At 31.3% G+C, this 16463-nt stretch overlaps 2 protein-coding genes across 17 annotated transcripts in view; one reads left to right on the forward strand and one right to left on the reverse strand.

Moving 5' to 3' along the window:
- Positions 1 to 16463, forward strand: part of LOC124357111 (protein still life, isoforms C/SIF type 2) — a 911156-nt gene that overhangs the window by 611261 nt on the left and 283432 nt on the right. The window lies entirely within an intron of this gene.
- On the reverse strand, positions 8706 to 12231 carry LOC124357114. The gene is made up of 5 exons (XM_046808584.1): positions 11825 to 12231; positions 10114 to 10253; positions 9921 to 9994; positions 9702 to 9770; positions 8706 to 9204 (listed from the first exon to the last, which is right to left on the reverse strand). The coding sequence occupies exons 1-5, from the start codon at positions 11948 to 11950 to the stop codon at positions 9011 to 9013; spliced, it is 603 nt and encodes a 200-aa protein (XP_046664540.1). The 5' UTR covers positions 11951 to 12231; the 3' UTR covers positions 8706 to 9010.

Raw genomic sequence — 16463 nt, forward strand, 5'->3', positions numbered from 1 at the left:
TTATACTCTGGCCAAAGATCAAAGTCAAGTCCGTTTCCTGGATATTATTCCTATGTCTTTGAATCAAACAAAAGTTTTCATTTGGGAAACTCACTCTTATCCTTTGTTGCGCAAGGCTCAAAGTGAAAGAACCGGGTCTTAAATGTTATACTGTGCTTTTCATCTTTGTAATGATGACTCAATAATTTTCCAAGGTTCACTAAATTATTGCCTGTTTAAGTAAAATGTGAATAACGTGTTGAGTATAAAATAAAAAAACCAGAATATGGAATATTTGGTTCAAACTGGTAAAAAGGAGAGAAATGCGAGTCCCCGTGAAGGAGTTTCTTGTGATGTTGAAGGAGTTGCTTGTGATGTTGACGTGAAGTGGAGATCACACAGTTTGAGGGTGTCTGGACCAGAAAATATCACAAGCCTCGGACTCAATGACGTCTTTTTGGAATATTCTCTCATCATATACGTTCATTTTCAAACCTCCTATGTAGCGGAATTGTATCAGTAAACAAACTTTATCAGGTACGGGTTTGACATCTGTCATTTACCAGTCAATCAATCAAATTGGATAATATAAGTATCTTTTACTTGGGGTTCAATCCTTGAAATTTGAAGTTTTGAAATTTTTTCTGAACCAATTAAGATAATATAAAGGGTATAGCCAACTCCCAGTAAATGTGTTCTTTATTGTCACTTTCGAGGCTTTTAGTTAAGTAATTTGTTCAGGGTAAATAGACATTCCCATGTTTACATTGGTCAAACTTAGTTAATTTAAACCAAATTTCAGTATTTTTTTTACGCTTAAAGTGTAATTAAATTATAAAACATTTATAACTAGTTATACCTTGATATATCCAAATTTTTAGCTTAGCCGCGAGAAATTTCACTAAAAAGCAATACCCTTTAAATTTGTAACTATATTTTGGTTTTATTCGTAAAAGAAGGCAATACAGCTAAATAAACACGCACAAGCTACTTAAAACAGGATTCAGTATTTTGCAGCTATCTGTATGTTGCTTTCAATTATTTAAAATATTTTTACTACCGATCACTCATTCATGAAATTTGACACTACCCCGTATAACACTAATTGAACCTATGTACAATTCAATAAATCATACAATTTGGCGATACAGTCTACATTTAACTAATTTACTTATATAACGCCGACCGATGGTCTCCACATGTAATCATGTATACAGGGTGCCCCAAAAATTAGTGTCAAGCAAAAGCCTAGAGATAAAGCACCTCTAAAGGTACTCCAATAACGTAAAACATGTTATCAGATATTTTTAGATTACAAGTTATTAATTTTTTATGTTTTTTACTAGGCTTGATTGTTATAACATTCTTGGCTATAGGTACGTAAATTATTAAGATAATGTCTTGAATATTTGTAAAAAACTACCTGACTGGCAAATGTATCTAACGGATATGAATTTGTCAACATAAATCTAACCATGGTGCTTAAACAATTCATTGAATGTTGGAAAACGTGAAATCCTCAAAGATTTTAAAATCTTTGAAGGCAAATTAATGAAAAATAAAAATCTTATTATTTTTTGCTCAGACACAATTCCAAAAACATGTACATTTTGTTAACCATTTACTCTAAAAATAAATCAGTGCCATTTTAATCACCCCAAATTCAACTTAAAACGCGTAGAGCTGAAATTTCCAGTTTTATTGGAAGAGTAGAACGTCAACAATCATGGCTCCTATGTTTTAATTAATATGTTTTATTAGTAAAATACAAGTATTAGTTCTATAAGGCAACACAGTACAACAAATGAGTAGATTAATTAAACTATACAAATACATCAATATATATCTATATAACGTATAAACAGTAGTATGAACTATAAAATTACAAAATCCTGGTGATACAATAAATACTACAAACAGTTGGAATAAAAATACTCATACAGTGATAAAACTCTTTAGTTTTAGCAGTGGGTATTATCTGATAGGCTGAATATCAACAATATTCTGAAACGAGTTCTACAGTAAGAAAACCACCAGTAAGGAACTTGTTTTGTAAAAAAAGATAAAATTTATGTGGAAAAGATGAGAGATAAGCCTCATATTTATATTATGTTCCTTTCACAGTTGTTTGTCTTTCTCTATCAGGTTGCAAACCTTTTCGTTTGATTTGTGAATTATTGTTGTGAATTTGAATTTATTTGTGGACTAGGAAAAAATAAACCGTTATAATACGTATTTGTGCCTCAATACGATAGTCTTTCCATTTTTCGAACTTTTAGTGCATGATAATTAGTGAGAAAGTAAATATACTGCATGTCATTTTTACTAAGAGATTATGCAGAAATGCACTAATTTTTACGGGTATGCTTCTGAAACCACCACATTATACAGGTATATTCACATTCCCTGATAACCTTAATCGTTCATAATGCTTACCTGGAAGGACTGGTGCCTAGAGTAGGAGCTGGTTATCCTATAGAAATGGATAACCCTGATATGTCGATTCTATGCTTGAAGAAGTGGAAGTAGATCGTAGAATAGTGTCAGATACATAGAACGTTGTAGACGCTTTTTTAACGGTGTAGAATTTGCATTGACCACAAAGGTTGTTTGAAATTTTCTTGTAATTTTGACCAATAAAATATGTTAACAGCAATGTTTAATTGAGTTTTAACGAACTATCTATTTCCAGTGGAATTAAATTTTCTTCCCTATGCGCTTTAAGTTGTTTTTGAGATATGATGCGATTGAGATAGCACTGCCACATTTTTAGGGAAAATAGCTGACAAAATGTAAAAGTCGGAGAAATAATAATTATTTTTTATTCCCCCTCAAAGATTTTAAATTATTTAGAATTTCGTGTTGGAAGTTCAATGATTTTAACCGATCCTACGAGTATTCGGAGTTGGTGTTTACAGTGCATCAATGGAACATTTCCGTTAACGTTACTCATAGTCTGGACAGCATGCTTGTTTTCTGACTGGATCCTGAATTCTTTCATTCTGCCTTAGAGTGTGGAGTGGCCTAATTCTGCGCTCAGGATTAAAAAACCTGCGTGATATTTGTTTCTTGCTGACAAATAATTAACAATTTTCAATTCATAAAACCAAATATGTAATAGAATTTGACCTAACCAATGTAATTGCAAACATGATAATTATTATCCAAGGGCAGTAAGAAAAACGTTATGAATAATCATATAAGACATAACTGTAACAAAACAATAACATCGAATTATCGAAACGTTGACAGACTGTGCTGAAGAGGCCTTATAGCTGTTGCTGTTTATGTTATATTGGCCTCTGATTTGTCAATCTTTGGCAAATCCTTAACATTTTCGACCCTTTCAACTCATATGTATAATCAGATGTGCATTGCCGGTAGTTTTAGTTTAACACTGACTAAAGAACACTAACTACAGCGAGGCATACTACATATTTCAAGATTATGACTACAGTAACTTAATCTTGATAGAGTGAGAATCAAAAAACTTGAATGACACATCCTTTTTGTTTCAAACACTTCTGTTGATTTGTGATTAGATGGTTTACTTGTTTGTATGAAGAGAGCCAGAGATTCCACAAAATGATTTTCACGAACACAGTCAATTTTGGACTTTCATGTATGTGCTAGTAGCCAAGAATTTAAAGCAGATAATTGTCGACAAACCGTTATGTTTTCCTCAATTTTGGGGCGACCATTATTTATGTGGTACTATGTCTCTTTCATTTAGCTAAAATTTACTTCACACGTACTTTTTGAGCGTATAACGTTTATTTGGAAAAGTTTTAATTACAATCAAAACAAAAGCTATTTCCTTATAAGCATCACAAGTACCTTTCAATTTACCTACATGTATTGCGAAATGCCACATTTTATTCATTATAACTGTATTTTTGAAGTATTTCTATAATTGTAAAATAAAATCATCCATATTCTAGATTGCAGTAAATACAGTAAAATTCAAAATGACAAGCTAATATTTTCTTGGACAAACTGATTCAAACAATTTTGTCCACAGGAAATTGGATTGGACGGAATAATTGGACGGATTACTACTTTTCAATCAAACTGTCTACTTAATAATTAATCGGTGTGAATTATTTTGAGAATAAATATGTATATTTTTGAAGATTGTAGGTAGAAACCAAATTATATAGTCTTTATTGGACGAAATTCTTTTTTTATTAATGTAGTACAAATTTAAGTTTAATTTAGTTTGCTATCAAAAAATTACGAATTTAAAAATATATTTTAAATCTTGATTTTTTAGTACAAAGAATAAGTACTATAGTATATTTTAAGTATAACACTAGATTTAGAAAATTGAAACTGTTTTAAAAAGAATTGTATACAATCATTAGATATTAAAGTCTAACGAACATTTTTGTGCAGTAATCGTTGTCTTTATACTATGGCGATCAGTAATAAATAATTATAAACTACTATTAGTATTCAACTATTAATACTAATGCATAAATTAATGGTTGTATCCAATACTGATGGACATCTCTAATCCTTATTGGTACACCTACTAATTAATAGTGACTGACAGTTGTACTTAGTATATGTAGTAATATATTCATTGATATTCAATAATTAAATGTATATTTAAACAAGTTGACACCACTTTATATTAGAATTGACAACTAAACTATTAACATTATAATACTCAGTTTATTACGTTACATTAGTTTATTTATTAATATTACAAACAAATATAAATTATTGAAGAAAATGGGTTTTTTTGATCCAGTCAAAACTTATTAATTATTTAGTATCATGGTATGATGACACGGATTATATTACAATGAATAGTCGTTTAAGTACATCAATTTCCCCTAAGCCTGACAAAACCAATCAGAAAGCATGGGGATGCGTTTAATTCTTTGAAACGTGAATGCTGACCAGTTCCAGTTCACCCTCTTCCTAGTGGAATCTTGCACTGTCACAGACTTGACTCCTGGAATCTAAACTCAAGTTCGTCTGAAGAGATAATAAGAATCACCGACGAAGAAGCTCCAAATTATCTCTTTACATAGTTTTGACATCAGAAACACATATACTACAAATTTCTAGTGTTATCTAGGCGAATAGACATTCTTTTTTGTCATTATGTGCTCAAATGAGTTCACTACGATGTTCCAGATACGATGTCTAAGCACGGAGGAGCAACCGTGTTTTCTACACATAACGTATCTATGGTGGGAAGGGTTGATTCAATGCGAATGTTGAATTTGGCTTCAGTTCACCTCCCTCATAGTGCAGCGTCTCTAAGACACCTACATTCTTTTTGGAGGGTTAGATCCTTAAATTTGCAATGGAAAAATTAATAATACAATTTTAATATCTATGTAAAACTCCCACATAACTTGCATTTATTAAACACATGTTTTACTAACATCCGGGATAGCTGTTTTCTCATTAAAATAAAGTATACCATTATAAAACTGTATATATTTATATATATATCTACTTCTTAACAATTAATGAAACTGTGAAACTAGAGCTTGTATTTCAGCGAAATCTAATATTGAAGCCAAAGGCAAGTCACGTGACAGGATGTTATGTGCTGCGGGTGTTGACTTCCTGGCCCGGGGCCGGAAATGCTGATGACGTAACTTCTTGTGACAACACCCATTTATCTCCACTCCTCTTCTTCTTCTTATTTTGCACCGCACATTTACGCCCACACACTATAGTTTTTCTTTGAACTAGTAACTTAAATATGATTTAATTTACATTTTTCATTACCGGCTGAAGTGGAACTTCTGAAAAGATATTCTGACTTCGTTTGACCGCTTTGGTATAACTCATTCCCATTTCATTACGGTATAATATTATTTTATTAACCACATCGTAATTGGGATTTTATTGGAATTATATTTTATAATAGAGGCATTCCAAAAGTAACTTTTAATACATTAGGCGCGCTAATGCATCATAGTACGCTATTACGTGGAATTATAACAATTCTTTGGAAGGTACTAACCACGGGTACAGTCATCGTGTACGTTACAGCCGGACAATGTATTGAACAATAATTTAATGTCTAGAAGTTAAAAACTTCAAACAACGTACGATAACACCTAGATTGGCTAAATTTAATAAATGTTTTTAAAATTTATATGGTTTCAGTTTGTTACTTTCCAAATCAACGAAAAACACTATATATATTGTTTTTAAATAATAAAACTATTTGTATCCTTGAACTAGTTTCGTTTCGTTGAGACAGTATTCAAGAAAGGAAGAACCGAAGTAAATGTGTGATGGTAATTCTCATTTATGTTTCATTTGTGTGCTGGTTGTTTACGAGTTTACCAAAACTTTATTTGACTAATTAAAATTTTAGTACCGTATTTTAATAGTTGTGGTAATCGTGATTTTCTCCGTAAGAGCTGGAGAGTATTTTAGCTTTGACTAATGTGGCAGAACTGCTAATTGTGCATAACAAAGTTTGTTTGAAGTTCTGAAATGGTTTCCATCACAGAGTATCATTCATTATCAGAGCAGCCAATCAGGCAAACGAAAACCCTTTGTGCAATCAGCTGCTCCTCCTTTTAAACTCACTGTGCCATCATACAGGTCGGACCGTTTAGTCTAATCTAATCAAAAATTTTGGTTATGCCAATTTTAAGTAAAATAAATCATCAGTTATCAATTACGTTAGATTTAGTTTAACATTGATTTTTACGTTAGTGAAAATGTTTGAATGAACTGTTGGGTGAACTTCAGCAAAGCCTGTCACTCTTGAGGCTGGAAAATTTCATTTCTGTCTGTCCATCAGCACGATATCTCGTAAACGAAGTGACCTTGATATTGTGAATGAAGTTTCATTTCCATATGAGGAACAATGAGTTCGATGTTGGTGCATGTCATGCCATGAAGTCTGGCTGAGCGTTAGAGAATATTTTTGACTTGGTCTTTTGGGTAACCATTATGGGAACGATAAAATATCAGAATAAATAAATTTGTAAGTAAACTCAATACAATACCCAAAATAGATTAAAACATGTGAAATAGTAGTACATGTAGCCTTAGTATCCGTAAACTTACACAATTTTACAGTGACTTCTTTTGTATATTTTAATTATGTAAATCATTATTTAAAATTATATCATTGTATGAAACGCAATTTGGTGAAAGTAATGTCAATGTATCATGTGGCAAGACAAGTAGAGAAATATTTCCTAAGTAGGCATTAAATTTAGCATGAAACTTAATTACTAAAAGAATAAGCTCTTTAGTTCGTCATCTTAAACTTATGACATGAGTTATAGATTAGCAACTTTTAATGCTATCTCAGCGAAGCCTGTAACGATACATGCTATGGCGTTCTTCTACCTCGTTATGTATAATTTTACGAGTTTTAAAGAGTTAAATTTATATTTCTACAATTTAAATTTTAGTTATATTTTAGTACAAATTTGCATATCCATTTTAGTTCATACAATTCACAAACAATTACATTTTAATTGAAATTTACAGTTTGTTTCCGGTAAAAAATACAATTTATTGATATACGCAATAAATTAATACAATGTTTTGGCATTAAATTAATACAAAATTGTTATTTTTACAAACGATGCACTCGTTCATACATACCTTTATTTGAATAATTCCCTAGAAAAGGTATTTTCATATTATATAACTATATGTCCGCACACTGGACAATGATATTTTTACCAATAATTTAAATTACTGTTTTAATTTATGGATTATTATTTTGGAATTTAGTCATAGCTCAATCATGAAATAGTCCAATGAATTTATGATTGAAAATATCTGTATAATGTTGGGTTTATTGCTTTTTAAATACATAAAGTGAACGACTCAGTCATAATTAATAGTGAAGAAGAGTAATTGTTTATATATTGTCAGTGGTTTTAAATAGGAAACTTTCATTATTACGGTCGTCCTCGTGGGCAGTTATTCTCAAATCTCAAATCAATAAAATAAAATTCGTACCAGTGAATTCCTATAGGATACGTTTAAAATTATTTTTGAAGTGAATAGCACTACAGTGGATTTAGTGCACCTTTGCAGGAAATTTACCAGCAGGTTGAGTCACTGAACAATTTTATTTCGTGCGTGATAACTTTTGCAAAAACTGTCTCGTGACACTTTAACATTATTGGCCGATTTGGTAATCAGCTGTGACATTTGGATTTAGAAGTGTTCACTTCTATACTATGATATTTTTACACTGATTTTTTACCTGGATGAATGTGGAGAGGAGTAACTTTAAACTTTAGAAATTATCAACCGATCTTCTAAAAAGTTGGCACAACATTCCTTCATTATTTCATTAAATTATGAAAATTCGATTACAACAGCTGACAATAAAGCTTTTTTAGACTATTAAAACATCATACATACTTTCTTATCATATAATATTCTAAAAATTGGTAAAACGTAATAATTAAAGGGCTTGTTCTGTGATACTTGCTTGCATCGATTCTGAATTCTAAAGAAAAATATTTGTTGTAAAGATGAAGAATTAACTCCATTGAATTTCGAACTGCTGCTATTCTCAAAAGTTGAAAAACCCTAGCTATTAATATTCCTTACTTAGTGGGAAGAACTATACGATTAGACGTCCACTACCGCAGTGCCAAAACCTCTGGAGTGGGAAACAATATTTTAGATGTTCGTCTACTTTTGAATACGTTAAATGTTAAACACAATTATGGAGAAATGGTTTTGGTAGGGAAGAAGCCATAAGGTTACGTTACTAGTGATTTATTAACGATAAGTAAACCTGTTATGATCCAGACATAAAAATACAAAGAGCCCAGACTAAAGCCCATGTGTTCTGAAACGTATAATTCCATTATTATTCTTAAAAGGAAATATGCTACGCTTATTTAATTTTCTGAGCAAGTTGGGTATCTCACATGTGACTGAGATAATATTTTGTATCAATTTCAGGGTTTTAATAGTATTTATAAGATACTTTAATATCACCACTGTAAAACTGAACGTTCTGTTAATTTTTAGCGTTTATTAATTAATATAACTTGGGAAAAATTTACATTTCTTCACAAAGTGGCAGCTCTAAAAATCTCACAGCCTCTTCTCGACTATCATCAGTGTCTTTGTCGATCAGGTGGCGGTAGTCGTCGTGGTAAAGCATTTGCAGAACGGCCTTTTTGGTTTTCCATAATTTTACCAAACTTGTTTTTGCTGCTATTACCCATATATTATTGTTAAAGTTGTCGTTATCTGCAAAAAATAGATTTTCAGTCACAATTTCGTTCACTTTACATTTGAACTGAACAGGAAAACTTTGTGTTTTGTCTAATTAAAGTAAATATTATGTAAATATCAAATGTTTCACGCAGCAAAATTGAATTAAAATACAAGAGTTAGCCTCTAATATTTGTAATAATTTGTTCCTAATTTAAATAAATGATATAAACCATTCCCCGCTTGAATATTTCTGTTTTTTTCTAGAAATAAAGAATATATTTCTGAAAAATATAAAAGTTCTAAAATAAATTCTAATTAAAAGTTATGTTACAAATATAAACTATTAAAATCTGTTTGATAATATTTCAATAACATTATTGTAATCTAACCTTATTTGAATATACTCGTATTTAATTTTGATTGAATTATAATTTTCCGGACTTAAAGGTGCTAATTTTTAAAACTATTAAAGAAAATGCTTGTTAAAAATAACAAAAGTAATTTAAATACAGAAACCCAAAAATATTTACCTTTATTCAGACACCAATATATGAGAAGAATACCATGTTCCCTGTACACTATGAATTGTTTTGAACTACCTGAAAAAGTGAATACCTTTTTTTAAACATTGTACTAGTAATAACATATCGATTAAATATTTTTTATTGAAAAAAATTAGAGTTTGAGATAAAAATTTTAACCATCATAGTGAAGTATACTATTTTAGTATTTTTAATCTGTAAACATACCAGATTTCTTCAAGTGCATAGTAATAATTCCAGGTCGCAACTCATCTGTTTTATAAACGTGTAGTTCTTCTGTTCTAAAAATATATAATACAAAAATTAAATTACACAATTATAGAAGATTGAGTTTGAAAATATATTTTTTTTATGTTAGAGTCTATATTTACTACTCTCGATGTTCAGAAGCATTACCTACTCGCCGGTGTCGATGTACACGTAGTACTCAGACGTCCCACTTGAATTGTGCCAATTGTATCCCATACGGGCGCAAGCAACGTTGTCGTATTGCTTCAGTCCAGATGTATACATGACTGTGTAGTCTCCATCAAGGACTAACTAAAATATTACAACATACTGTTAGTTTTACGTGACCAAACATGTCAAGTCGTCCTATCCTATCAGTCACGTAATGAACCATTCATTACTGCGCTAGTGTGGCAATTGGATTTATAATCTGATTACGTTATCAAAAATCATCCTTTTATATCAGCCTCTCTCATTCTTTATTGCACTAGTGTTGTAATTAGGTTTATAGTTGGTTTATTTAATCAAACATGACAAATCACCCTATTCTATTACATCATCTATTTATTAATGCAATAATGTGGTAATTGTGTAACGTAATAAACCTTTTTTAAATGACCTATCCTAGCAGTCACATCACTCATTCATTACCTCACTAGTGGGTTAATTGGATTTATAACCGTGTACGTAATCGATCAGGTTTAAACTCATCATCTTACGAGTCACGTCACGCATGCAGTACGTTACTAGTGTGGTAATTAGCATTCTACCCAGGAAGTTACACATATATATGTATAACACGTCACGAGATGATCTATTAATTGCAGCACTAATACGATAGTGAGTCTTAAAGTAAGGATTATCAATGGTGCTTATCTATTAATTGCAGCACTAATACGATAGTGAGTCTTAAAGTAAGGATTATGAATGGTGCTTATAATGTCAATGACCTTATACAATACTTAATCTTCTCTGTTTCTAAAAAAATTATTTCCTGATGCTTAATGAAGTAAAGAGAGATGACCACTATACACTCTACTATACTCTACTATTTAACTATCTAATTAAAGATTTTGTTGTAAATAGTTCAAATTAAAGTACTTAATTTGAAAACCAGTACATCAACTATTAATTTGACCATGTTAATTGATTTCAGCTAGTGTTTAGCGAAAAATATAAAAAGATATTCTGGATTTTCTGGAACCTTTTGAATATGAAGTTAGGAAAACAATAACAGGTTTACCCGATAAAATTAAATATGTCGTTAGGAAATATAAATTAATAAATCTATTGCTTACTTTTTGCATCATATTTTAAGTTGCTTCTATTCCCGAAATTATATATATATGATTATAATTTTAGAATTTATCCTAATAGAAAAATTTAACTTATTAGATGTATCATTATGGTAGTAAGGAATACCTAATTCATTTTACTGTATTCATTACAAAATGATTTTTGAGCCTGAACTTAAATAAACTTTGCAAAATGTAATATACTGTCTTCCGTAGACATTACAATATGAGTATTTATGAAACGAATATTTTTTTCCCCAAAATATGGTTTTGTCTGAACATTTTTTTCATCGTATGTTTATAAACTATCCATAAACGATGACTCTTAATTTAGTGCAGTTATAATTTTGATGGGATAACCTACAACTTATATTTAAATAACTGTTATTTTACGAAAACAAGTTTTGAGGAAATCCCAAAATACATTTTAGCAATAGTTGTTGTGTAAAAAAATACATATGTTAAATATACTAAGTTACATACATAATGTCTTGTTTTGCAAAGATACAATGAACTAAGTTCATTATAACAAGTGATTATTTTTAATTACAGTCAAAGTCTTACTGTACAGTAGATTGATAGACTTACGTCTTTCAGCGTTACACTGTCGTCGAAAATCCCTTGTACTAAATGCGGCCTGCAGAGCCCTAGGTTGAATTGACACCTCGATACAGCAACAGACGTCAATAAGAAAATATACAATGTTGCTTCCATTCCAGAAGTCTTGTTGCCTTCTTGGTCCCTTAAACTCTAATGGCAGTTTAAAGTAATTACGATATCCAATGTTTTGTAATATACTAATCATCGTCATCGTAGATTACATAGAGACTAAAATATGGATCAATCATTAGATTACAAAATGCATATCGAACCGTGAAAGCAGAGCACCTTTAACCAAACTTATTCTGCCGCAGATGTGGGTGGTTCTATATTTGATCTCAGTTGAAAGCCAGTCTGTCATTCAGTTTGTCACTTATCCGTCAAAGCCGCACCTGTTCAATCGTTTACCTGTTTCTGTCAACGTACCCTTGTTGATCCGACCACTCAAGTGGGACAACATAGCGCTTCACACATCAGTTGGAGAGTGAAACATCGATGGACCCGCAAGTTATGCCATGAAAGTTTGGTTAGAATTCATATTTAAAAAATAACAACCATCTCCGCTCCTCTAAGTAACAGTCTGGACTGGTTTATATAATATTTACAATATGGAGTGAGAAAGCTAAAGGTCTTTAAGGAAGATGGCTCTCTTCATCGTTATGTTTTCTGAGTTTCCTCATGAGCCTGTCGGACCTATAATCTTTTCTAAATCGTGAAAAGATTGAATTACATAATAATTCGTAAGATGTAAAACATTGAGAACTATGTAAGACATTACTCCAGTCACATAAACTGAAAAATGCTAGTGTGCTCAAATCGCTTACTGTTCATTAACATTTGAGTTGCTAGTTGTTTCAAAGCACTTATAGCTTCCTGATTATTTAAGCTCTAGTGTCATCAAACTACTTATAATTTCCTGATCACTTCAAGTGTTCGTGTACGTAAATAATTACCGATAATCTCCTAATCGAATAAAATTCCAGCGTACTAAGATCTTTGATAGCCTTGTCAACTGAAACACACGTTCTTAAATGCCTTAGAGGTTTCTGATCATCTGAGATGCTAGGATGTTTTAATCCGTATAATCTACTGATCCTCTGAAGTCCTATCTTGCACTACTCACTTATAATCTCCTTAGTCCTTTATGTAATAGCACACTCAATTCATTAATTTTCTACATGCCTTATTTTATACTATTAAGATTAAATTTGTTAAAGAGGTTAAATGTAAGAAAAGACCATACGGTAATAATTTCGCCTCAGTAAAGAAGTGTTTCTATTCTATTCTATCAAACGTGAACAAATCTTTATTTTTTCAAATTCCTCGAGGTGCTTCGTGGTCAAAAGTTTAGTATTATTTTGATCTCTAATGATTTATTGTTTACAATTTATTGTCTTCTTTACCTTGAAATTTTAGCACGTTCAAATCACTAATAACCTCTGGGACCTCTGAGACGGTAGTCTGCTCAATTGCTCTGTCTCCTGGTTGTGCCTAAAATGTTAATAATCTCCTGAGTCGTTAAAATGCTAATGTATCGAAATAAATTATTGCCTGCTGGTCCCTTAATTAAGGTATGACGTACTCAGATCATTGGTGGAGTTACTACCACACTCCTAGAAATATTAGCTTCCCTTTTGATGTAACACCTCATCTATACGGACATATCTAAATGGGTATTTGAAGCCTATAGTATTCCCATGAAATTCAGCATATTATGACAGATTAAGACATTAACAACTATTTGAGATGCTGTCTAAATCCCGCTTAAATCAACTATTTGTTCGTAAGCTTCCGTCGGTAATACCAGTAGTTTTGGTACATTGATCTAAAATACCCATTCATATTTTCACCCAAAGCTGATTGGAATAATTGGGTAATCTTTACAGGTCCCCGAACATCCAGTTGATACAGAAAGTACAATTCAAATCCCCATCACCATATAGCTGTATTGCACTTTTATGCCACCAACAAGGGCCAAACAAAGAAACAAAAACTGTTTTGTCCTCAAATATACTGTAGGTATTAGTCTAGGTATCAAGAATAAATTTACATTGTTTCCTAGTTTTACACGAAATCGACAGAGGAATATCTCTTGATCCTTTGTTTAAAGTCAATTATTGACGATGAATCATTTGAAAGGATAATATAATTTTGGAGAGATGCTTCAAAATCCTATTATTCACCCTTGTCAGATATTCCAGTTTTAGTAGAAGTATTAAAATACAAAATAAATAAATCTTTCCATAAGTCACACTTTCCTCCTTTTTCTCACTTATAATCAATTTCCTAATACCTGTAAACAGTTTTATTACATTTAAAATCAACAATATAAAGACATGTCGTCGGTACCAAGTAAATAGTGGCTCTTCAAATAGTGGGCAGACGCTAATTTAACATTTATTTACATGTGTGACGGTTGGTTTGAAGTGTTTCAAGCTAAAACAATTAAACTGTGAAAATGATTATAGTTTTATATCGTTACCTTTTTGATATACTCTCGTTCCGACTGCCACCTAAAGTAGTACATCATTAGTTTCTCTCTTTTGGGAAATTTCTCTATTGATATAAAAAAATAATAGGAATTCCATGTATATTCTCGAATATTCAATCCATACTGGTGCTCATCTTCTGAACTCTATAGCTTCACTTCTGTTTTTATATAACAACCCTGAACATTATTATTAAATATCTGCTACACGAAAAGAAAGAGCTGCTTTACAATTTCAATCTTGATGTTTAATATCAAGATGAAAGTAATGCATTTAATGAAATTATGACGTCACCAGAGTAATGTATAGAACAATAGCAATAGGCTCCATTGTTACCAGTACGTGTATTCAGTGAAAACCATCTGTGAAGTAAGCTTTTATGCAAACTGTTAATTAGCTGTGTACTTGTTTGTGCAACTCCCTAGATCGGATGTAATCAAGAAATAGGCGTTTGTTCTATTTCTGTTATTGTCGATACCAAAAGTTATCAACTGAACGGAACAACCCGAGGGATATTGTTATCCATACTAGTTTGACTACGTGGGATAATTCTTTTATCAATTGAATACGGTTTCGTGAATTTATTTTCAACTGGCTGACTCAATTGTGAAGGATTCACTGCGGTTGTAAACAACATAAATGTTGATATACTGGCTGTATGTACAGTAATTACTTCCAGCAAAAGAATTCCAATAAAGGGGTTGTTCTTTCATTGTTCTGTCTGATTTATTACATTTGTGTTTTATTTCAGTTAATAAACAAAAACAAGTCACAAAGCAAAGATTATTATAATTTTACAGTCCCAAAGCGAGAGAATAACTTTGTTTACTAAGTTCTCAACTATTCCAATGATGAAAACTTTCAATGTTGACAAATTCTAAATATTGCAGGATTTGAAATTTAATGACGGTTTGCATACTTATGTTTATATTGTACAATATTAAAATCGTCAATAAATAAGAAATTTATAAACGTTCGGTTTTTATTTTTATAAATTACTTGAATGCACGCAATATAATATATAATGAATGCAATAAAATATAATTAATTTTATCGATCTTAACCTCTGATTGTTGATAGTTTATGACGCAGAATCTGATTTACTCTTTATTACACTTTTATTTGGAGACCAAAGTGTAAACAAGTATTTGTTTGAAACAAGAAAGTTTCGAACCAATTGATAACATGTTTATGTATTACACCATGTCTGCGCATTTACTCATTATTGAACAATTCAATAACGTCTTGAAATATTATGATACATTATTGTTACACGATTATTATACTTTATTATGAATATATGATATGTCAAGCAGAATATTTCCAAACAATGTTTCCACATCCTTTATTGAAGCACACAATTTCGTGAAAGGCCAAAGTAATTGCAAGTCTTGAAGTTGGAAGTTGACATCGGAGCTGAACTTGTGACTGGAATTCCTATTGAAACTGAAATCCAGGAACTAAAACTGGAATTCTATCTAACTAGCAAACTTATCATCAAAACGTATTTACGCGTGTTCCTTTTATTAAACATCAAAACAAAATGTGTAGAAGCAGATTTAAAGAACTCAAGCTTTTAATACCCGGAGATATACGAGTACTAACCAAGTATTTTGGCTGGTATTGCATGTGTTCAGTTACGATATCCTTGACTTGCGTGTTGTTACTGTTCTTTTAACTGAAATAAAGGGAAATTATTAGACACATATTAAATTAGACACAATTATGAAAAGTTGTAAGCTATCTTTATTGGAATTGTAGAGCAGGAAATAATGAAAGGCAACCCAAAAATCCTGATGTTTATACCAACAAAGAAATTGTTCGAAATTGAGTCAGTCAGTTTGAAAATCAAAGATATAATAGCTGCTGCATTACAGAGTAAATAATCAGGCGTACTTAAACAATTAAGGCATTCCACTTATGAAGACAATGGCTGAAGTCAGATGAGCTTGGAGTGAGCACTAGTTAAGAGTACAGCCATATTCACTGGTATTCTACGCTTATTCAAGTTATGTGTCTTGTGCCAACAATCAATAATCACAAACACAAGTAAAAAGTTAATCAGGATCTTGTTTGATTGAAACATGGTTTGATTGTTACTGGAGGGCGGAAACGGGTAATTTATCAATAGCATCCAA

This window comes from Homalodisca vitripennis, chromosome 3 (genome assembly GCF_021130785.1).
Source record: "Homalodisca vitripennis isolate AUS2020 chromosome 3, UT_GWSS_2.1, whole genome shotgun sequence".
In the NCBI taxonomy this organism is placed as follows: domain Eukaryota; kingdom Metazoa; phylum Arthropoda; class Insecta; order Hemiptera; family Cicadellidae; genus Homalodisca; species Homalodisca vitripennis.

Excerpts from the sequence above, each read along its gene's own strand:
- LOC124357114 (XM_046808584.1), bottom strand. The coding sequence starts at position 11,950 with ATGGAAGCAACATTGTATATTTTCTTATTGACGTCTGTTGCTGTATCG. Across the intron at positions 9,771-9,920 it reads TATGCACTTGAAGAAATCTG|GTAGTTCAAAACAATTCATA; the intron begins GTATGTTTACAG and ends TCACTTTTTCAG. Across the intron at positions 9,205-9,701 it reads ATATTGGTGTCTGAATAAAG|ATAACGACAACTTTAACAAT; the intron begins GTAAATATTTTT and ends TATTTTTTGCAG.